This window comes from Daldinia vernicosa (assembly GCF_022497035.1).
Source record: "Daldinia vernicosa strain CBS 139.73 unplaced genomic scaffold F5Y00scaffold_74, whole genome shotgun sequence".
NCBI classification, from domain to species: Eukaryota; Fungi; Ascomycota; class Sordariomycetes; order Xylariales; family Hypoxylaceae; genus Daldinia; species Daldinia vernicosa.
In genome coordinates this window covers 15,594-37,665 of record NW_025953990.1, presented here as the reverse complement: position 1 = coordinate 37,665, position 22,072 = coordinate 15,594, and the positions used below count along the sequence as shown (strand labels likewise).

At 48.1% G+C, this 22,072-nt stretch overlaps 5 protein-coding genes across 5 annotated transcripts; 2 read left to right on the top strand and 3 right to left on the bottom strand.

The window, feature by feature from the left end:
* Positions 1–2,661: 2,661 nt before the first annotated feature.
* Positions 2,662–4,287, bottom strand: F5Y00DRAFT_248633 (Golgi apparatus membrane protein TVP18). Its single transcript, XM_048009465.1, has 4 exons — positions 3,834–4,287; positions 3,737–3,752; positions 3,428–3,529; positions 2,662–3,357 (listed from the first exon to the last, which is right to left on the bottom strand). The coding sequence occupies exons 1-4, from the start codon at positions 3,868–3,870 to the stop codon at positions 3,057–3,059; spliced, it is 456 nt and encodes a 151-aa protein (XP_047860385.1). The 5' UTR covers positions 3,871–4,287; the 3' UTR covers positions 2,662–3,056.
* Positions 4,288–5,955: 1,668 nt separating this feature from the next.
* Positions 5,956–8,231, top strand: F5Y00DRAFT_198910 (cytochrome P450). The gene is made up of 2 exons (XM_048005314.1): positions 5,956–6,070; positions 6,250–8,231. Exon 2 carries the CDS (start codon positions 6,437–6,439, stop codon positions 8,087–8,089), a length of 1,653 nt encoding a protein of 550 aa, XP_047860384.1. The 5' UTR covers positions 5,956–6,070; positions 6,250–6,436; the 3' UTR covers positions 8,090–8,231.
* On the bottom strand, positions 8,232–10,434 carry F5Y00DRAFT_198896 (uncharacterized protein). Its single transcript, XM_048005313.1, has one exon. The coding sequence runs from the start codon at positions 10,312–10,314 to the stop codon at positions 8,374–8,376; it is 1,941 nt and encodes a 646-aa protein (XP_047860383.1). The 5' UTR covers positions 10,315–10,434; the 3' UTR covers positions 8,232–8,373.
* Positions 10,435–10,687: 253 nt separating this feature from the next.
* F5Y00DRAFT_248622 (cytochrome P450) lies at positions 10,688–13,330 on the top strand. Its single transcript, XM_048009464.1, has 4 exons — positions 10,688–11,512; positions 11,591–12,201; positions 12,302–12,853; positions 12,978–13,330. The coding sequence occupies exons 1-4, from the start codon at positions 11,178–11,180 to the stop codon at positions 13,121–13,123; spliced, it is 1,644 nt and encodes a 547-aa protein (XP_047860382.1). The 5' UTR covers positions 10,688–11,177; the 3' UTR covers positions 13,124–13,330.
* Positions 13,331–13,637: 307 nt separating this feature from the next.
* F5Y00DRAFT_198788 (nuclear protein 96-domain-containing protein) lies at positions 13,638–20,142 on the bottom strand. Its single transcript, XM_048005311.1, has 6 exons — positions 19,921–20,142; positions 19,733–19,837; positions 15,932–19,632; positions 15,569–15,814; positions 13,906–15,516; positions 13,638–13,848 (listed from the first exon to the last, which is right to left on the bottom strand). Exons 1-6 carry the CDS (start codon positions 20,036–20,038, stop codon positions 13,744–13,746), a joined length of 5,886 nt encoding a protein of 1,961 aa, XP_047860381.1. The 5' UTR covers positions 20,039–20,142; the 3' UTR covers positions 13,638–13,743.
* Positions 20,143–22,072: the final 1,930 nt, after the last annotated feature.

The following is a 22,072-nucleotide window of genomic DNA, read 5'->3' as shown; positions in this document are numbered from 1 at the left end:
TTAAAAAAGCTTTGTGCAGGGGGGGTCACTTACACGTTTGTGACTTGATTGGTCGGCGGTCGATGTAGGTTAGACTTGGCCAGGTCAGCAAGTTTAGGTCGATCTCGATTGGGGTAGGTATGTGGTGGTTGTTTCCATTCTTACCTAGGTAGGTACCTATATACTTCAATAAGTTGAGTCTTGGACGGTTTAAAGTGGAAAATGGAAAAGAAGGTTGTCGCCTTTCGCTTTTCGAGGATTAAACTATTAAAAGTAAACCTCGTCGGAAACGACGATGTAAAAATAAAAAGGTCGATCGGGTTTAGCCGTAATCAGAATTGCAACAAGCAGTTACCAATTGCGCAACCGAGCAAGTAATACGTTAAGGTATGTAGTTCGTTCTTCGTATAAACAAAGGGATTTTCTGCTTTTGAATATGACTTGAATATATCCAAGTTTCGAACCTGTAACTAAGATCACGATGATGAAACTGAGAGGGACCTGGACGACTTTTATACCTGCCCACCTCCCCGAATTACACCCTAGCAAAAACGGGATCTCCTACCTAGGTAAGCGGTTCAGTATTAGTAACATCAGCTGCACTAGACAAAGTACCTGAAGCCGTTGGCGATGTCATGGAATAATCTTGATTTCTATTTTTTCTATTAGCTACCAGCAATTCGTGTTGAACAAGGATGTCCGATGTTGAAAACAATTCAATAAATTTGAGGTATGTACCTACCTAATGTAGTGTATTTGAGCCTATCCGATGTACCCCGCATGTAACATGTACGTTTTCTTTCAAGTCACAAGCTCTTGCCGGCCACAATGAATCGGCAATGAGGGGTACGCTCGGGGTACACATAGCTGCAACTTACCATCCATCTCCTTTACGCCTGCAGGCGGTCTGGAGCTCGAATTTAACCAATCGCAACTGCATAGTATGCCAATAACCCCTTAAAGCTCTTCAGCGGGTGCATGTACCACCCTTCTGCCCCTCAACGTATTCTTTTAGCGCGGATAGGTCAGGATGGGGTTAATGCAAGTGATACCGGTAGAAGAGAGGAAACAGTACTTACAGTAGCATACTGTATTCCTCTTCAACGCTTCAACGCATCAAAACTTCTTATAGAATACATAAAAGTCTCACCGTGCAATGTAGCATTTACCATAAGACGTAAGTAGGATAGAATAAGCATAATAAGTATAATCAGCCTCAAATGTACTACTAGACTACCCAAATTCAACTGGTTACCTACCTAGGTACGTAGTCATCTGATTATGGGCTAAACGATACGTAGTGCGTCAGAGTTTTTACGGTGAATCGAAAGAACCACCCGGTGGGCTACGCCGGTCCCTGATCTACTTTTCCGCTCTGCGGTCCGTCGAGTTTATTCGATTAGGTATTAGGTAAATATATACGTGTCGCACATCCGGCTCCTCTCTTTCGGTAGCAACTCGGTCTATCGAGGAAGCTTCATGTCTTACACGGAGTACTAATAGGTAGGATGACAATGAATACATAAAACTCCGGTCTTAAGTGTAACGGGGCAGACGGGCAGACGGGTACATCATCGTGATCACGCCTCCATCCTGGTTCCCCGCTTCGTGAGCCCCGAATGTACGCATTAGGTACATATGTAATGACGATAGTAATCTTTTAGAAACTCTTTCCCCTTCATTTTATATAAATAAGATAGGTAAGTTTAGAATTGAATATAATCGAACTTTGAGAAAGTGTAGTATGATAGACTCCTTTGAGAAAGTGGAAGCTATCGTGAGAATCCATAGGTTAACAACTCCTTCCGTAAAGCCTTTTCCTCTCTTAATAATGACGACATGCAGCCATGTTTCCCCACGGTCCAGCGGTCTCAGCCTTCACTTACGTTATGTATGTATGTACCTTATCTTTGCTTATCTAACCTAAGATAATAGGTTAATACACTAGGATTCTACCCGGGGGTAGAAGAAGAGACTTACACACGACTTATACTACCTACTAAGGTACATCTCATCCTTCATTTGATCTAACTCTAAGCGAATAGCTCAAACCTTCTCAGCTTCTAGAGTTCCTGAAAGGGATTTAACACCTGACTGAGAACACGGTACTTCTCGATTAAGTTTCACTACCATAACTAATCCGGTTTTCCGCCTCTGCTGTATCGTATCTACGATATTTTACCATCTAAATACGTGATTGAGGCGTATATGTAATGTAAAAATTTTCTAAATATTCTAGATGGTCGGATCGACCTGGATGAGTAGTCTAATATGAACTCATCGATCGGCTATGGAGACTTGAGCAGTGGGGGTTTTATGTGGGGGACTCAAGCTTCCATGTATGTATGTACATACCTTAGGTACGTATAATGCTTCCATGTTGCCATGACGCTTTACATAGTCTAGATCTCCTCTTAGACCAGTTTGTCCCTCGCTCTAGAATTGCGGCAGATCAACACTACTTTACTACGGCATTGCTAGGATCACCTTGAATATCTGGTAGCTACCGGCATAGCGGCTACCAATAAGGCTTGGCCAAGGGTATATCGACCGATAGGTAAACCAGGAATGAGTGACAAGATAATGAGGCTGTGAGGCTACTACTCATACTTATCTGTAGCCCTGCAGTTAAACGAAGACCAAGTAGCACAGTGACGATCACAGTGACGATCACAGTGACGATAAGAGGTTTAAACGTGGTATCCGATTCAAAACACCAGCACCAGACTGGGGTATCTCTTCCATTCTGGATGCATTAACGAGTCCGGGAAAACAAGAACATTCCGCAGCCGTCTTGCTTGCATCGTATTCCGTTACGCCGTTCCCTGAATATCAAAAGACAATGCAAACCCTCCTTTTTTTTTCCCATCTGCATAAAAAGAACAAGACCCAAAAGCTACACTCCCTTCACAGATGACACAGCTCCTTTTACTGAGGTTCCCGGACGTTCGTCGATCATGTTGGTATCATGTTGGTAATGATATTTCCTCGTCAACTGCCCCTATGCAAGCCAGGGAGTATAGTGTTGCGTTCTCCTAGCCTTCGAGGTTGTTGACTTGTCCCACATTATTACCCGATCATACGATCATTTGTGCAACACCTGCACCGCCTAGCGTCTTACTTCCGACGAAGGCCTGGCCCTTGACACCAGCAAGGGCATAGCAAAGGGCCGTGAAAGTCAGGACGACAGCGGCGGCGATCAAGGACGTTGCAGCGACGGCAATGCTAACCCACTGAATAATGGCCATGACGCCGTAAGTAGCGGCACGCATGTAGTTAGTCGAAACCTTGCGGATCGCAGCATCAAACGCGGCCGAGGTAGGGCAGATTCGGAGTAGGAGGGGCACCTCAATGAAGAGGATGACGAAGCAGGAGACGCTAATGATAACGTAGTTTAGCTTCCAAGTTATTTCTCCTATGTAGTCGTTCGGAAAGGGGAGGAACTTACAGAGCGAAGATGGCAAAGATGATGATGAGAGGGTGGAGGAAAAGATAGAACAGGTTCGAGATACCCAGCGCAAAGCATAGGAGCATAGACAGGATTCCAAGCCTATCCGAAGAGAAGTATGTTAGCCATCAATTGACGAGCACCTCGCAGATAAAATCAAACGTTAGGCATTAGAGCCCAGATGCATAAACAACCCGGGTAGGTCCGATAATAATTCTGGAAGCCAAAGCATGTCGCATGGGTTGAACTCGGTCATATCGCAAGGTGTAGTCCAGAGGGAAACGAGTAGATGTCTTCCAGAAAGCTTACCATTGTCCGTAGATACCTTTTTTGCGCCGTTGTTAGCTTCTGCTTCATCTCTACCTAGGGAGGCTGCAGTGGCCTGATCACCGGATAAATAACTTACTGAAGTTCCTCGTCGCAAACTCGTCCTTGAGAGACATCTTGAAGATTGATAGTCGTCGATGGACTGACTATGTCGATAATATCGAAGGCGGGAGGTCGAAAGTCGAAAGCCTTGACCGGAGACGGGCGCTGACGACGACTGGATAAATCGGGACGGATGGGTCTGTTTGCGATTCAATGGCAAAGGCCTTGTAGAATACCAACAAACCCTAGCTAACGGTCTACGTTCTCGATCGGTTTATTCGTAATAATATTTCGTAGCAGCAGCCGTGATCGTGAAAGTGTGTATTTGTTTGTTTATGCTAGAATAGCAGGCGAAGTGGTAGGCAACAAAGTTGTTGATGTTTAGGTAAATGTTTAAATGTTTTTAAGAGGTTGAACTTGATGATGGCTGACTGTGTTTCTTGACTGTGGTTCTTGATTGCGTCTGCGTCTGCGTCTGTGTTACATTGCTCGTATTGTACAGATGTACAAAAGTCCAAATGAGCCAATTAGGAGCTTCAGTGGATCTGCAACTCCCCAACTAATGGACCCAAGTACCTAACGATTGTACTTTGTTGTTCCGGCGGCACCTTCTAGGCTTCCAGCAACCAGCAGACGTGGACCCGCACACAAGCCACACCGGCAACGTCAGCCGTTCTGAGCCAATCACAAATGACCGTAAATCGCCTGCCTTGCGTACCTCGGTACATATCATCACGGAGTTTACTACCTTATGTAGGTAGATACCTTATGTAGATTCACCAGCCAAGAATAAAATATACCGCCAACAAACCTTACATTATTTATATTCATTGACTCTTGAACTCCTCGCTACTCAGAAACACTTAAATATTTCGAATAATAGTAATGGGAGCAGGAATTCTAATGTAGAATTTTAATGAAGTGCCCGCTCTCGATAATACAACTACCAAGTTAAAACTAAGAAGGCCGGGTTTCTTATTAGTTATAAAAGTCTATAACTACACTTATAAGAGAGGAAATGGGAAAGAGAGTATCTGGGTAGTAGTATTTTACTCAACTCGTAAAATAGAGGTGCTATATCTATTTCCATGTGTTGTGTTACCTATCAAGCGAAAGAACTAGGGATAATTTAGTTATGCAAAACACCAAGGCAAACTTCTCCCTCTGCCTACAAGCAGGAACCTTGAGCTGTAGATACCAGAAAATGGAACATGGCAAAGCATGCAAGAAGAACCCCGATTGAGATAGTGTATAGTTTTGAAATTAAGTTGCCATATTCTGTATTTACTATTGATATATACACACTCGCTATGTTTGATGAAAGATCTGGTTAAAGAAAAATAGTTTCTATTACAGTCATTCCTTAAACTTATTGACAACCTAAAACCTACTACTTATGTGGATTCGCTAACCCAGTAGGCCGGAGACTCGACCATGAGAATTTTACAGGATGTGTTTACTTGGTCTTTGACATTTATCAAGGCTAGTATGTATCTACGTTGCCAAATATTAGGCATCCTCAACTCAAGTCCCTTTAAAACTGTAACATCTTAATAGCAGTGCGAATTTTCCATTTATCTTCCGGGAAAGTAACGTTAGTTATTACTGTAAAAACTTTAGTATCGGCTGGTTATCGAGTTTATATAACTATGAACTTATACGTAACCATTTAATTATTCCAATGTGGTTATTATAAATATCTCTCAAAGAAGCCAAGTGTATTCCTGTTTTAACCCTTACTTCTATAGTCAATCAAAGGAAGGGATACGATAAAAGCCATGGATCTTGCAAAGTATTCTTCTACCGAGGCAACTCCAAATTCCCTCTGAGCTAGGTATATTTCCATTTAAGTAGCAACATAAAACGTATCATGTCTCTTCTAGGGCTGAACTTTGCATAGTATTATATTATCTGACAAGGCATGATATTCCGCTCCTCATGTTCATCAATCACATAGACAAATATCAACATCAATTCAGGGGTCAAATTGTACCCATGTACATATTTATTCAATTACAAGTATATATGCGCCAACGAGGCATCTTTCAGGGGACCGGTTCGGTTCCTTGAGCTTCACCAATCCAATTGCGGGGGACCCTTGTCGATGTCACGTTATGATGGAAAGAGATCAAATTCGATATCTGTAATTACATATGAAATTTCATTCTTCGCCTCATGGGTTCTCGAAGCCGGAGTTCTTAGGAGTGGCAAGAAGGGCTCGGCTGGACGTGTTTACATATATCATCTCGGACCAACTAATAAAACCTCGTGTCTGTAAGTCGTACCTATCTCCTTTGGTTGCGCTACGCTACATGGGAAATCCGATTTGGGGCAAGAGATAGTCTTAGGACAGACACAATTCGAAGAAAGTAGCTTTTTGTAGACTTTAGTAATGTGTTAGTTAAGAGAGGCCGTTGCGTCGTTTAAAAGCTCTACGTTAACTAACTACCTAGCTATTTATGTTCCAGGCTTTTCACATAACTAGAAATATCCTGGATAGCTTTGGCTAACACCGAGCTTACAGATGACGATTAACAAGGAGCTATCGTCATGAGGTTATAGAGCCAAACGAAGCTCGCTAGAGTTGTATATACATATCTAAGTTTGAAGCGGATTAACTAGCAAAGAAAGAAGGAAACAATGATATTCAGTGAAATCGCCCCAGAATGGTGGCCCTTTCCAGCCGGCACCACGGCCATCGTCGCCGCCATCACCGTCTACTTCATCGCACACCAACTATCATCGCGGAAGGTCGATCCGCGCGAGCCCCCCGTCATCGCGCCGACCATCCCCTCGATCGGACACCTACTAGGCATGGCGCTGCTGGGCGGGCGGTACATCAAGAACCTCGGCATCCGCAACCGGCATCTTCCCGTCTTCACCCTACCCGTACCCGGGCCCGGATCGCGCATCTACGTCGTCACGGACCCCTCCCTGGCGGCCGCCGTCCAGCGCGCCTCTAGGGCGCTGTCGTTCAACCCCGTCGTGCCCGAGGTCACCCGGCGCGTCCTCGGCCTAGACGCCGCCGCCGTCGAGATCACCCGCAAGAACCTCGACCCCGGGCCCGGCGACGAGCGCGGCTTCCTGCCCGACATCCAGGACATGGTTTCTGCCTGGCTTGGCCCCGGCGACTACCTGAGCGAGTTAAGCCTAGCCGCTGCCGCGGAGATGAAAAACGAGATCGCGGCGTATGCGTCGTCGTCTCCCTCCTCCTTAAGCCGCGGCGCCACGGATCTGCTCTCCTGGGTACGCCACCTCGTCACCTTATCAACGGCGCGATACCTCTACGGACCGGAGAACCCCATTGCGCTGAACCCCGCGCTGGAGGGCTCCTTCTGGGACTTCGACCACGGGCTAGGCTCGCTGCTCATGAACGTCGTCCCGTCCGTCACCGCGCGCCGGGCCTACGCGGGCCGGGAGAAGCTATCCGCAGCGTTGCTCGCGTATCTCGAGGCGGGGCGGCACAAATCGTCCGGGTCCAAGATCGTCCAGAAGCGCGTAGACATTGCGCTCGAGCACGGCTGGGCGATGCCCGCCATCGCGCGCGAGGAGCTCTCGTTCCTATTCGCCGGCATCGTCAACGCGACCACCTCGACGTTCTGGATCCTGCTGCACCTATACGCGGACCCGGCGCTCCTCGCCACCGTGCGCCAGGAAATCGAGTCCGTCCTCTCGGCGCGCACCGACAAGCCGCCAAGCTACAACCTACGCATCACCGATCTCCGGGACAAGTGCCCGGTCCTCGTAGCCGTGTACCGCGAGTGTCTGCGCCTAGGATCGAACACATATTCAACGCGCGTAGTAAAAGAGGACCACCTCCTCGCAAACCAGTACTTCCTCAAGAAGAATGCAGTCGTCCAGATCGCGGGTGGTGTGATCCACGCGGACCAGCGGATCTGGGGCGCGGATGTCTTGGACTTCAATCCCAAGCGGTTCCTCGACAAGACCAACAGCAACTCCGACGCCGAAACCCTGAACCCCAGCGTCAGTTCCAAGCCCCGACAAAAGCAGAACAACGCGTTTCATCCGGCGGCGTTCCGCGCCTTCGGCGGGGGCAAGACGTTGTGTCCCGGCCGCCACTTTGCTATGAATGAGATCCTGGCTTTCGTTGCGTTGGTAGTGCTGCAGTTCGATATGAAGCCTGCTCGCGGCGGGAAGATCGAGGTACCACCGAAGAACGACGGCGTCTTGCCTGTACATATCCTGGAGCCGGTGCGCACCGTCGAGGTCGTAATATCGAAGCGCGAAGATGAATTTGCGCGAGACTGGCTGGATGTCGAGTTTGCTATGTAATAGCCAATGCAGTTTTACCCTTTATGCTAAGGAAGGGCGTTTCTTATATGTTGTTTATAAGATGATGATAGCGATGAGTACATACGGGTTATGCGAGAAATACTTGTACTGAGAACAAGGCTACATTGGGAAGGATCTGATATCAGTGTAAGAAAACGAGAATGTGTATATAACTGACTTATACATCTATGGGATTAGTTTCTATGTAGGTATATTATTACCGTTATTCCCAAGCGGGGGATAAGAAACTTCCTATAATCTAATTTTATTCCTTTACCAGCGCCTCAGGTCCAGCGCTGCAACCATTCATCTAAACGATGCCGTTTCCGCCAGATGGCGCGTTCCGGGTGTCCACGATCACGCTCGGTCGAGTCCCTAAAGAATTGGCGATACATTGGGGGCACGCGCGACGACTGCGAGATATCATCCACTGCGAACCCAGAGCCGGTCTCGATGAAAGCCACGCTCTCAGCTTGTCGGACGTACGCGAGGTCCTTCGCGGGCCCGAAGCTAGGCCGTGTTGCGGGCCGTGTGTTGCTGCTCTTGGGCGTGATCTCAACTAGCATTCCCGAGAGCCCTGCGAACAGCGTCGGCGAGTCATCCGAGGGCGATGCAAGCGTGTAGATGGGAGAGGTATCGCTAGCGGGGGCTGGGAGCCACGTGTTGAAGTTGGGCCTGTAGAAATCGTGTTTTGAGAGCTCATGCCAGCGACACCGTTTACCGGTCATGTAGTCGCACGCGATGCGATTATCTGAGAAAGACGGCTCTGCTACAATGGTTGGGGGTCGAGGTGCCGGATACGGCTCGTCGTTCCCACAGGGGAGAGCCTCGGTGTAATAGTAGCCCTTAGGCCAACGGTAGTCGAATACCTTCAGCACAGGGGAATAAGCACTACCTGCGACGAAGCGCTCGAGACCCCGCGAGAGCAGAGCGTTGATCGGGGTGTGGAGATCGAAGTTGTCTTGGAATATTTGGTCGACCGGAGACGGTGTGCGGAGGTCTTGGAGACGGATCGTGCCATCATCCCACGAACTGAGCACGGCATTTCCGCTGCCGCTGCCGTTTCCGAGTGAGCTTGTATCTACGGGTAAGATTGCCCTAACTGTTCTGAGCGTATAGTCATTGGCAGTATCATGATTAATGCTTGCCTTCGCAGCGAAAGATACATCAACCCCCGTCGGTGTGTATTTCAAATACTGAAGTGGCTTATAACCTTTACTCAGGCCTACCGCTAGAGTGTCTCCATTCACGAATTTAATGGACCGGATAAACTCGAAAGCTCCTGACTGCGAATCGTCTTTTAATACCAGAGCGTCGTCTGCCCAGACGGATGGCGTGGCACCTGTTTCTAAGCCACCCTCGCCATTTTCGTTCTGAACAGGTCGTTTATCATGGTTAAGAGGGTATGTCAGGATACTCTGCTTGGTCGCTGCTGCGAGTGTGCCTTGCTTATAGTTGACATCCAGGGACTGGATGTCCGCCTGACGCATAGCTTCAGCATCGAGTTCGAGTTCAGAAGATGGTTTACAGGAAGCCTGGAAATTCAAAAGCGTGTCCCCGAAATTTGAAGCACCCATTGACAACAGGTGAAGGTGACCACTGGCCCTGCCTACCAACACTTGGGGTTCGCCTTCTTGGCCGTAATTGTATCTGTTATCCTTTAGGATGGATACGCAAGTGACGTCGTCCTTGCCTGAACGGTACCCAGTTGTAGCGCCCCTGCTACTGAACCACTCATCATTGGAAGCTTTGGACCCCCGGGTATGTCGCAGCAAACCAAAGATGTCCTCGCCGGCACCCCAGAATACAAGGTCTTGAGCGTCATCGCCTTTTCGTTGGTGATGGGCATCAACTATGATATTGCTAGGGATGGACTGAGAGGGACCGAAGCGGTTGAAGGCGCGTCCGCGATGCTTCACGACGGGTTTGAGAGCACTAACAGCTAAGGCACGCCTATCCCAATCTCTGGACTGCGAAGTTAGTGAATAGGCACGTTCCCGCCATTCATCCACGGACGAAATTTCAGACAGCTTGAATGTGTTGAAGCGTGACGTGACAAATATACGCCAGCCTCTCTCAGTAACAAGATGATGCAAGCCTTTACAAGATGCCGATAAATTAGCAATACTTGTTGCCGTGTCCAAGTAGGTGAGGACAATGTAGAAAATATCGGCGGGCAGGGTTGTGAGGCTTGGGGCCTCGTCGGAGATTTTAAGGAACTCCATGAATAATTGAAGTTTGTAATCCGTATAGTTGTGGTTTATAAAAGCTGAAGTCGGGTGTAAGTTGAATTGAACAATATATGTTTATATGTATTTGCTTATTTATGTTGATGTTATCGATAAAAGCTGTGATAGTGTATCTGATGAAGTCTACCTCTTATACGGTATAAGTTATACCTATATGACGTAGGCTCGTGGCAACTCTTGCTCATATGAAGAAATACATAATTGCAATGTAGATTAATGAGAGACTATGTCGCATCGAATAGAGTGGATGTTTTTAGAATATTTTATATAACTACAGGCAAATTAGAGAATTATTTAAAGGAAGATTAGTGCGAATAAGTGAATGAGTCAAAAGCCATTGACTCAGAAGTAAAAGCCAACCTCCGTTTTATAGCAGCCAATCATTCATTCATTCAATACTTGTCATCATCATTTACCCCTGCAGCGTCATTGCTTTAACCAGGCTATCATTTTTACCTTCCAATCAAGACCTGGATAATCTAGGACTTGATTCAACATGGTGACTTATATACGATCTATAGGATTTTCGCTAAGCGCAATGTTATCAAGGTACCTAGATACTCAAAACCCGGTTAAATTAAAATATTGTATTCAACACTGCCGATGCGACAAGCGGGGGCCGACTTTTGATCGATAGCATTGCTCCTCATAATAGAAACTCGGGAGATTCACACATAGCTTAGAGATAGGTTTTATAATGATACATATATTAATTTCTTGAATATACCTACTAACTACATCTTTTATTTTAGATCTTTTGTAAATAATTAAATAATTACCTAACATAAAAGACTTCGCTCCCCTGAAGCACACCCGTCTATGATACCGCCCCTATTATCATGGCTATACTTGACTTTTCCGACCTCTATATACCAGCTACGCTCACCATCACAGCTATTCTAATCTACAAATATATACTATATCCCACCATCTTCTCACCTCTCTCCAAAATCCCGACCCCTCACTGGTCTTGCTCCGTCTCGCCGGCCTGGATCCTATGGGCTCGGTTCAACAGCCGTGAGAACCGGACTCTGCACGCCGCCCACCGGGAACATGGCCCCGTCGTGCGCGTCGGCCCCAAAGAGCTGAGCGTCAATAGCGTCGACGCCGTCAAGACCATCTACCAGGGAGGTTTCGATAAGCACGAGTGGTACTCGCTCTTTGACAACTACGGGTATCTATTCATCTTACCATATCCCCCTATTTTCTCTCTTTCCCACAGCTAATAAGTAACGCTAAATCGTATATACAGCGTCCCATGCACCTTCTCCTCAGCGCACGCAAAACACCACTCCCTGCGCAAGAGAATGGTGTCCCACGTGTATTCCAAGTCGTACATCAACGCCTCGCCGGCCCTCGCCGCGCAGGCCGACATTATCATCAACTCCCGGCTGCTGCCGCTTATCCAGGAATCTGTTTCGGCTTCTCAACAACCGCATGGTATTGACGTGCACTCGTTATTCTGCGCAGCTGCCATGGACTTCATCTCGGCGTACTGCTTCGGCGCGCGGCGGAGTGCTGATTTTATCCGCCGCAAATCCTATCGTGACCACTGGCTCTCGCTGTACGCCGTCCGCAAGGGCTACGGCTTCTTCGCTCAGGAGCTCCCGCGGATTTCGAGGGTTCTAGGCGCCGTCGGTCTCGATCCTACACCCGCTTGGGCTCATGCTGCGAATAGGGAGCTTGAGGCGTGGTGTAAGGAGTTGAGCGATGCTACGGTACGCTTCTTAGAGAATGAAGGAGTGGGCGAAGAGTCTGTTGTTGACACGGCTGACGATCCGGTCGTTGTGCGCGCTCTACTTGCTGGTATCGAGAAGGAGTATGAGACGAACGGCACGGCATCACCGCTGTACACGACTGCTAGTATGTAACGTGGATAACTCTCCCATCTCTACCCTTTACCCATTTGCAGAGCAACGACTTCGGGCTTCAACTATAAATACCTACTAATACACCATCAAAGTCCAACAGCGCGACCTCTCAGTCGCCTCCGAGATCCTAGACCACGTCCTAGCCGGACAAGAAACCACCGGCGTCGCACTGACATACCTCTCCTACCGCCTGTCCAAATCCCTCGACCTCCAGCGCGACCTACGCTCCGAACTACTCACCCTGAACCCCAGCCCCCAAATCAGCCGCCACGACGGCAAGGCACCGCTCCCAGACTCGAAACAGCTCGACAACCTACCCCTTCTGCACGCCGTAGTCATGGAAACGATCCGACGGTACTCGCCCGCCGGCGGTCCAGAGCCCCGCGTCACGCCTCCGCCGTCCTGCCGCATCGGACCGTACGAGGTCCCCGGCGGTATCCGCGTCTCCGCTTCGGTGTACAACCTGCACCGCGACGAAGCTGCATTTCCCGATCCGGAAACGTGGGACCACACGCGGTGGCTGCGCCGAGCAACAGATCCCGGAGAAGACGACGACGACGGAAAGACGGACGTAGTAAACCGGCATTTCTGGGGTTTCTCGAGCGGCGGGAGGATGTGTCTGGGATCGAACTTTGCCATGCACGGTCTGTAACCCCCCCCTTCTTCTCCTCGCTAAAAATCCTAGCATTCTAGATTCCCTCTATTCCATACCTTTATCCATTTTCAACGGCTAGCTGGCTAACGTGAAGACCTGCCAACTCCGTATAGACATGAAGCTCCTGATCGCAGCCATCTACACAAACTACACTAGCCATGTCGTGGACGACACCGGTATAGAACCGACTGACGCATATACGGGACACCCGAAGAGTAATTCGCTGTATCTGCGATACGAGAGAGTTGTGACAGAATAGGGCACATTCAGTTTAACTCGCATCCCATATACTACTACCATGTTATGTTAAGCACTCAGGATAGCTCTGAATTTGGCAGATGAAGATTGAGCGGTTATATCATACACCGTATAAGTAGATTACACAACTTGAAGCTCGAAATTGTATATAAAACATGTATATAAATTACCTGTTATTGACTCTTAATATAACTAACGAGACTTGAAATGTTCCTAAGCTGATATGTAGAAATTTGAACCTAACCACCAAATACAGTAGAATGATATCTCCTAACCTCAGATCTACATCATGAGATAACAACATACATCACGGAATGGGGGTTGGACTTGGGAATTAGCAAGTTTTATGCTAGCTACTTTATTAACTATGCTACATGAATACAATGATCTTCCGCTGTCGTCTCCATGACACTAGAAATTCCGAACGTCATGATTCTCGATTACGGGCCGGTTTAATTGGCCTTCCCCCAACCTATGCTTATAAACTAAGCATTGCACATTGCTAGTCCTATCGAAGAACTATCTATCTACTATAAGGTACTGTTATCCTTAACACAGATATAGGTATTCATGTTATCTGTTTCATTCCTTCCTATACTATCGCGGCTTGAAGTGTTCTTACTAGCCTGCCATCACTGTTGAGTAATGTGACCAGGCGAGATCCCTGGAATGCTTCAACAAGACATCCTCCGTCAGAGGCAGTTGTAAAATGCGCTCATGTTCCATCTAATTTATAACGTTAATAATGTATTCAAAAAGGTTGGGTTTAGAGAAATGACTTACCTCTCCTGCCCTCGCCATACCTGCGACCACCTTTGCCACTTCAGCCGCCATGTCTGTCAAAGCTGCGTATTCTGTAATACCGGCTTCGGGGGTATTTCCATGCATGGCCGGCAGTCCTTCGAGTAGAGCATTGACCAAAACAGGGGACGGATTCTCGGCCCGTCGTTGACAACCCATCAATTGAAGGAACGCTTTGTAGATTTCGCCACCGACGTTCCAGTCGGGTACCTGTGAATGGTGACCTTCGAACTGTTGTAGTAGGTCGGCTAGGGTGTCATAGTCACGCTCGATAATAGTGGCCGGAGCGACCTCCTTAATAAAAGTGCGATGAGCTTCGGCCCACGACTCTGCACGGAGAAGGCATTGTACTTCGACGCTCGCGTCTTTCTTGACGCTCCGCGCGAACAGTGCCTTCGAGTGCCAAATCCACTGTCTTGGAACCTTGAAGTCTGTTGCGAGTTTTTTGAAATTGTTCGAGTCTTCGTTTCCGATTAGCCCGGCGTGCCTACATAAGTGGTCCTGAATCGCTTTGCATCGAGCCTCGGGATCTGTAAGATGTAGTAGAACGAAAGTTGCTTCAAGCCAGCTACCCTCGTTCGTCAACTGTGATGCAAAAGAAATAGTGACAGAATCAGACTTTTCAATGGCATTCTTCCCGAATGAGACACGTCCAGTAGAGGTTAACGCTTGGCCTAACTGCCAACATAGTCGGAAGTCAAGAGGGGATAATTGAGAATTTTCCGGTCGTAGTATCGCTTCCAAATCTACTTGGGTGTCCGAGTATAATCGTAATAATCCCCAAAGGAGATCCTCTCGTAAATCCTCATCTGGATCATTCCAGATGCCCTTGATGCCATGCTCGATGAACCATGTGGTAGGTGGCAATTCCCTGTCTTGTTCCACATCTTCCTTATATTTTTCCACCGCATCCGCAATGCTATCTTCCGCTGAAGTCGCGTACCAAAGCCTTAGTCCAAAGGCTTGCTGCCAATTGAGACCAAATCTCTTCGAAATTAGGAACGACTCTGTACGATTTTCCAATGCCCCTTTAGTCCCTTCACAAGCACAAACGTTGCCACTAAGCATTTCGTAAAGCGCGCGAATCGGTTGCGAGAATTCGGATAACACATTTGCGTCTTGCCACTCCTTCATCTGTTCTTTTATATCTTTCTTAACATCGTTAGCACCAATGAGAGAAATCAAAGTAGCTAGGCGGAAATTTTTGCCATCAAGCAGATGTTTGCAAGCCTCTGCGATTCGGTGACCAGACAAAGAAGCCAATGCCTTTTCTTCACTTGATCCAGCCATTGCGGCCATCTTGCTCGTCTGATCTTCTACCATACGCTCCCAAAAGCGTGATAAGTTCTCCCGGCGAAGCTTCTCTGGCGCATCAGGGTCGGTTTGAAGGTCGCTGGGAACCTTAATGCTATCGAAAAGTACACTAGCAAGTTCCCAGACGAGCTTCTCGTGCTCCTCGGCTGCATTCTTGGTATTACCCCCGACAGAGAAGTCCTTCAGTACTGTCTTCGGGTTCAATCTAACAGTTGGTACGCCGTCGATGAGTTGCACTTGTGCTAATTTGGTGTGTGCATCAATGGCTCTGGCTGACATCTGGATGAGTTATATTAGCAATCACGTAAAGTACCGAAGTTTTTCAACATACCTCATTCGTGAATTTGGCAATTCGGATATCCTGTGATTCCGATACGATACCGCCTTTTAATACAGTCATAAGTCCATTCTTTTCAGATATACGACTTGATCTTCCAAATGCCGAGCTACTTGGGGTTGCAGAAAATACAAGCGTGCCATTTGGGCCCCAGGTAGGTCGTATAGTGTCGTGCCAAATCCGGTCTTTTTCGTCCATGTTACTTTCGTCGAGATGTTTAGTGAGTCGTTTGTATGGCCACTATAATTTAAAATTAGCAAACATCATTCCGAACTAGCTTTTAGTAACTCGTATAATAATATCCATCCATTATACTCGAGTGCGATAAAAGGGACGGCGGCAAAATATGGTACTGACTTTGACACCGTTTGGGCGCACAGACGCTTGTAGGTTCTCGGCGGGAGTTTTGGCCTTTTCAAACAACGAGTTCATCAAATCGATACTCGTTGCAAACCCCCGACTATCCGGTACGATACGTTTCTTTGTAGGAGATACCTCGCGAGGGGCCTCGTCTAACGCACGATAGTGATCGGTTTCGTTGATCGTTTTCAAGAGCGCCCTATCCCGCTTCTTCGGACTAATTGTCTTGCTGAGCATGTCCATCCAGTCATCTCCGGATGAGACCTGGACTTTCATCGGTGTCGCCGAGCCTTTTATTGCCCGCATTCGGGCTCTCATGATACCGGCAGGGGTCTCTGGAACAGTGTCGAACTGCGACCCGTCGAACGAGTTGTCGTCACGCTCCGCGGCAAGATGCTGTCCGAGGGAAGCACTCGCATCTTCGTGTGCCTCGGACGTCGCATATTCATCGTCCATATCGTCTTGATCCATAGGAACAAGAGCATTGGACGTAGAACCCACGGAGCGATTACCTAAAAAAGACGGTTGGGGTCCAGCAACTGCCGCCATTTCTGCGTCATCTTCGACGTAAGAATCATGGTCAGGATCAAAAGCACCTGGTGGTGCAGGATGGCTTCGCTTATCCCTCAGAACGTCACTTACATCGGACGCAGCGTCATCAGAACCAGGAGCCGGCGATGGCGATTGGGCCCTTTTTAATGGAAAAGGCGATGGGTCAGCAGGCGGCTTAACTTCGCTCTCTTCGTCCTCATCGGACTCATCTAGCTCGTACGTAGTGAAGTGTTCCACTGAAAAAGTCCATTCGCCTGTTTCCGTATTGTAGTTCTCAAGCTTAGTGTCCGGGATTCTCTTTAAGCGTTCGATATGCCTTGTCAGTGAAATAGGCTTTCCTTTCCGAGAGGAACGAGGCCACGAATGCTCGAGATTGATTAGCGCGGGAACGTTCAAACCCTTGCCAACAGGTGGCTTTTTGGCAGCATTGGGGTACACGGTTGCGGACCGGGTCTCGAGGATGACGATGCTGTCGAATATATTGTCGATATCGACTGAAGTAAGGTCAACAGGCACCCTAAACTTGACATAGCCAACGTTCTCACGTCCAACAGTGAAGTTGGGGACCTTTTGGCGTTGGACCCTATTCATGAGTTGAATTTCCTCCTTGGTTGGTTTCATCCAATAATTACCGGGTTCTCCATCAGAGGGAGCTGTCGCTGGACTACGGCCTTCGGGTGAGACGGCTTCCTCTTCATGTACTACCGCTAGCTCATTACCTTTCACCTGTTCCATTTCAGGGGCAGAACTTGACTTAGAGCCATTGACTCCATTGACTCCATTGACGTTTTTCGGTCGGACATAGCCTAACTGTTCTGCGCTCGGAGTAGCGTTATTTGACTCATGTGTAGCTTCGCCATCTTCAATGGCCTCAACATTGCTGGTATCAAAGCTGACTCGTTTAGTTAGCTTTCGAGAACTGTTGGGGGTCTCGGGCAAGCTCTTGTCTTTTGTAGGAGTTGAAAATAAATCGCTGCGTAAATCCTTATTGATAACAAGTTTTTTGACGCTGCCACCGCCATACATCCTCGATCCGGAGCTAGCAGAGAACGCACCAGGGGCCAGCAGGCTATCCTCAATATTGAAGTTCCGTCGAAGACTGCTCGACGAGACACTCTTACCGAGGGAACTGCCCACACTGCGTGACAAGCTACCACCGCCTAATAGACTTTGCGTCAACGCTCCTGGGGTGCTAGATATGCTTGAGGGGCTGTTTGGTGTTCCGTAGGTGCTGTAAGAGAAGCCATACCCACGCTTTTGCGGCGTGGCAAATCGAGACGTAGAGGCTGGATTTAGCTTATAATAGGGGAGAATGGAGGGCCGCCTAGCTTGCTTGTTTTTCGTCGGTGTTGCAAGTGGGCCGGGGTCAGATACCTCGTTGTTGCCTAGGTTAGCAAATAGAGACCCGTACGCAGTTGGATCATTGATGCTTGCAGTCAGAGATGGTATAGACTGGTTACCCTGCAAACTGCCAAACAAGGAGCCTCCCAGCCCGTTATTCTGCGGTTGTTGCTGCGCGGTCGACGTCCCGAATATGGATGAACCTTGTTGCTGATTGGGTTGGTTACCGAAAAGGCTACTGCCGGCCGTCTGTGTAGTACTTCCGAATAGACCCGGCTTCTGCTGGGTTTGGCCAAGACTTGAGCCGAAGAGGCCGGAGGTTTGTTGTGGTTGCTGCTGGTTCTGATTATTCTGACCCAAGCCCCCAAATAAGCCACCTCCAGTATTGGTGTTCTGAGTTGCACCAGCGTTCCCAAATAACCCAGAGGTACCGGTGCCAGTAGCAGGCTTGTTGTTAAAAAGCCCGCCAGACTGATTGTTGGTTGCCCCAAAGCCACCGCCGGTATTAGCTGATGCACCAAATAGACCGCCACCGGTTCCAGGAGTGGTGGTGGTGCTTCCAAACAGGCCTGTCCCTGCCGGCTTCTGTTGCGTGTTGCCAAATAGGGACGATCCGGGTTGTTGTTGATTCTGAGCCCCAAAACCACCGCCGCCGCCGCCACCAAATACACTACCAGTATTCTGCTGCTGACCCGTATTGCCGAAAAGGCCGGTTCCAGCAGTCTGGTTGGTATTATTGGTGTTACCAAAGAGACCACCACCTGCAGTAGTATTAGTGTTAGTACCAAAACCACCGGTGTTGCTGCCGAAGCCACCTGTAGCATTGTTACCTGTATTGCTAAAACTGAAACCAGGCTTCTGCTGATTATTGGCGTTCGAGAACAATGAGCTTCCAGTGTTGGTATTCGTAGATCCGAAACCAGTGCCAGTATTAGCAGTGTTGAACCCAGTGTTCCCAGTGCCAAACACACCACCGGATTGTGCCGGCTGGGGCGTCGCAGAATTGCCAAATAAGCCGCCTGTCGCTGCTGGCTTGTTGGCGCCAAATAGGCCACCGCCAGCACCAGTGTTGGAACCAAAACCAGTCGCGCCAGAGGTATTCTGTGCTCCAAACCCACCAGATGACTGGGTATTACCGAATAAACCGCCGCCGGTATTCGCAGTCGAGTTCGAGGTGCCAAATGAACTTGCTGGCTGGTTACTCGTGCCGAATCCACCAAAGCCGGAACCGACACCGAAGGTCCCAGTGCCCGAAGCGCCGCCATAGCGACGCCCGGCTGCGTAGTCAGCAAGTCTTAGCTCGTCTGCAGACCATTTTTTGTACGGATCCTGGAATAGGATATTCTGAAAGGAGTTCTGAGCAGATGAGGTAGCGCTCTCCTTTTCTACCAGTGGCTGAAAATTCGTAATGTTAGCAGTACCAGGGGGGTCTCCCACCGGACCTAGTGCTGTACTAGTGGGAGCGTTCGATGTGTTGCCAAACGCGCCAAAGCCGGTCGAGGTACCGGTATTATTAGTCGTAGTTCCACCCCCAAAAATCCCAGTGCCCGTCGTGCCAGTGTTCGAGGTTCCAAAGGCCGGTTTATTATTGTTGCTTCCAAAAATGGACGAACCAGTACCGGCACCACTACCGCCACCAAAAGGGCTTGACGTCGAAGCGTTGTTTGTAGTTCCGAAGGCGCCACCGAAACCACCCGAGGTCGATGTGGTAGAGGCACCGAACAAGCCGCCACTCGTAGATGTGTTACCGAAGGCAGGCTTAGAACCAAACGCGCCGCCGGCATTACTCGTCGATCCGAATCCACCTGTAGAGAAATACATTAGTATCCTAATTAAAAATAGTATTCAAAGCAGACTGGATAAAAAAATAGAGCCGAATGATCTTCGTGGCAATATGCCACTTACCAGTGTTGGTACCGAAGCTGGACGGTGTGCTCCCAGAACCGAATAGGCCACCCCCTGTATTGCCGGGAGCACCAAAGCCACTGGTGGTAGTATTTGCGCCAAAGCCTTGAGAAACCACGCCGAGTTAGTTGGGTGTTGGGGGAAGAATAGAAGGGATCGAAGGGATAGAAGAATATCAAGAAGCCTACCTGTTGTATTGGTCGCGTTATTGCCACCGAATCCACCGAATCCAGTGGAGGTATTGTTGGAGTTGCTACCGAAGCCGCTACCACCAGCACCGGTGCCGAATCCACCGAAGCCTGACATGGTGACAGTTCGATATATTAGAGTAGGATTAAATCAGCTCGAGGCACGCGGCCTGCGAGATGGTGAAAGAGCGCGTCTGACGCGTGGAATCGAATTTGGGAGGAGAGACAACACTAAATAGAAGAAGACATGGAAGGTAAACGGTCAATAGCCGAGATGGCGGTCGGTTGATTCTGATGCAGAGGAGTGTCGTGGGAGTAATTAGGCGATGATGCGCAAGGTAAAAAGTATCGCGAACTGGGGTTCGACCTTTTTTTTTTTCTGCGATCCGCGCTGCTGGGGCCTCGAGAGGACCGGATGTATGAAGATGCCTCAATTCCTTCCTCGTAGAAAAGTGAAGAATATAGACGTAAGGGGAAATATGGCAAAGACCGTTGTAGAATAAGAAGTTAATGGCTATATGCGCCAGGTACGATACCTTGACTAAGGAAAGACACAAATCCGTGATTTGTAGAAGATGCGTAGATGTGACGGTTTTAGCCTTGGGGGAAAGTAGTAAGGTAAAGAGAATTGCCACGGTTGGGTTGCCCAGGATAAGGAGGAGGCCGGACCACCTCTGGCTCCTCACTATGTACAGAGTTTAAACTAGGTAAATAGTGGGTCCACAAGTTTGCTGCGCGAGACCTGTACCTGCCTAAGGCCGTTTGCATGTAGTGTAAATATCTAGCTAGGTACATATTATCGTCGTACCTTCTTCCTCATATATATATAGTATTGATACTTATTTTAGATGAATTTTATTGTATCTCGTCTAGAGCACCGAGCACACTTAGAAGATTTCTATTCGATGGGGAGGATGTGCTTTTATTCTGCAACATTGGATGTACAAAGTAGAAACCAGTCACTGGTCACGCGCACGTAAAATTTACATATCACTGCCTGCTCTTGTCTGCCTACTCGAGCTACCTAAAGCCATACAATACAATATAGCAATTATTCTACGATCTTTGCATTTTATACAATATAATGTGAGGCATGCAAATGTCGAATGGATGAATTCCCAAGAACATATTCAATGGTTTGTAACTACTTAGAGGCATGTGGCGATTATGTAATAGTTGGTGAGGCTGATGATACATAGGTACCCTGAGAAAAGGGAGCTTGGACCACAGCTTATAGGTATGAAGCCTAACTTAATAAAGCAAGCTTTGGTTACATATTGTGGCTATTACCTCTTCCACGGTTCATTTTCATTTCCTCTGTGAGGTTTTCACATACTGTGTTCATAAGTCGCTTTTTCTACGCGCCCCAACCAGAAAGCACAATTGAGAAATCATCATGACCACTCAAGTTGAGTTGAACATGGATATAATGAAATCGACAAACTACTCCTCACCTCTCACCACTCACCACTCATCTCCCACTTGGGTGAATTATATGAAGTGCTTAGGTTAGTGATATGTATATTTCGACATAAGACAACAACCAGTTTAGTATAAATTTGGACTGCTATTTTTCCATCTATGATATATTCAATGGATCGTGGTGAAGCTTCCATAAGCTACTTCAACTCATGGTGCTACATATGAGTAAGAGCAACGCGTGGCGGCCTCATTACAGTAGGTACTATAACCGCTACCTAGCCCCGACTCTCTCGGGTGGGACAAGGCTAGCTCCGTAAGTACGACCAGGTAAAATAGTGCGTGTACCTGTTAAGCTTGCAGGTACCTATCAGGCGCGTCTACGTGTACCCCATTTCCATCGTGCGTCGCGCCCAACCCCCTGACTTACACCGGAAAAAGAAAGAAGAGAAAAAAAAAAAACATCGCGAGTTGAGCTGCAGTATGCAACCACACAAAAAAAGAATAGGAAGTGAAGTTTTAATTTTCCGACCTAATTAATACACTCAGTATAATCCATTCATTGGCTCTGCACTACTTACCTTTTTTTTTTTTTTTTTTCTTCCTCCCCATTTTTCCAACCGTGCGTTGCGCATCCCGGCTCGCGTCAACCGGGACCACCTACAACTTCGAATTGCAGTTTCGCGACCGCTAGAATTCAACCCGTTCTGCTATACCTAGTCTCTGCAGCCCG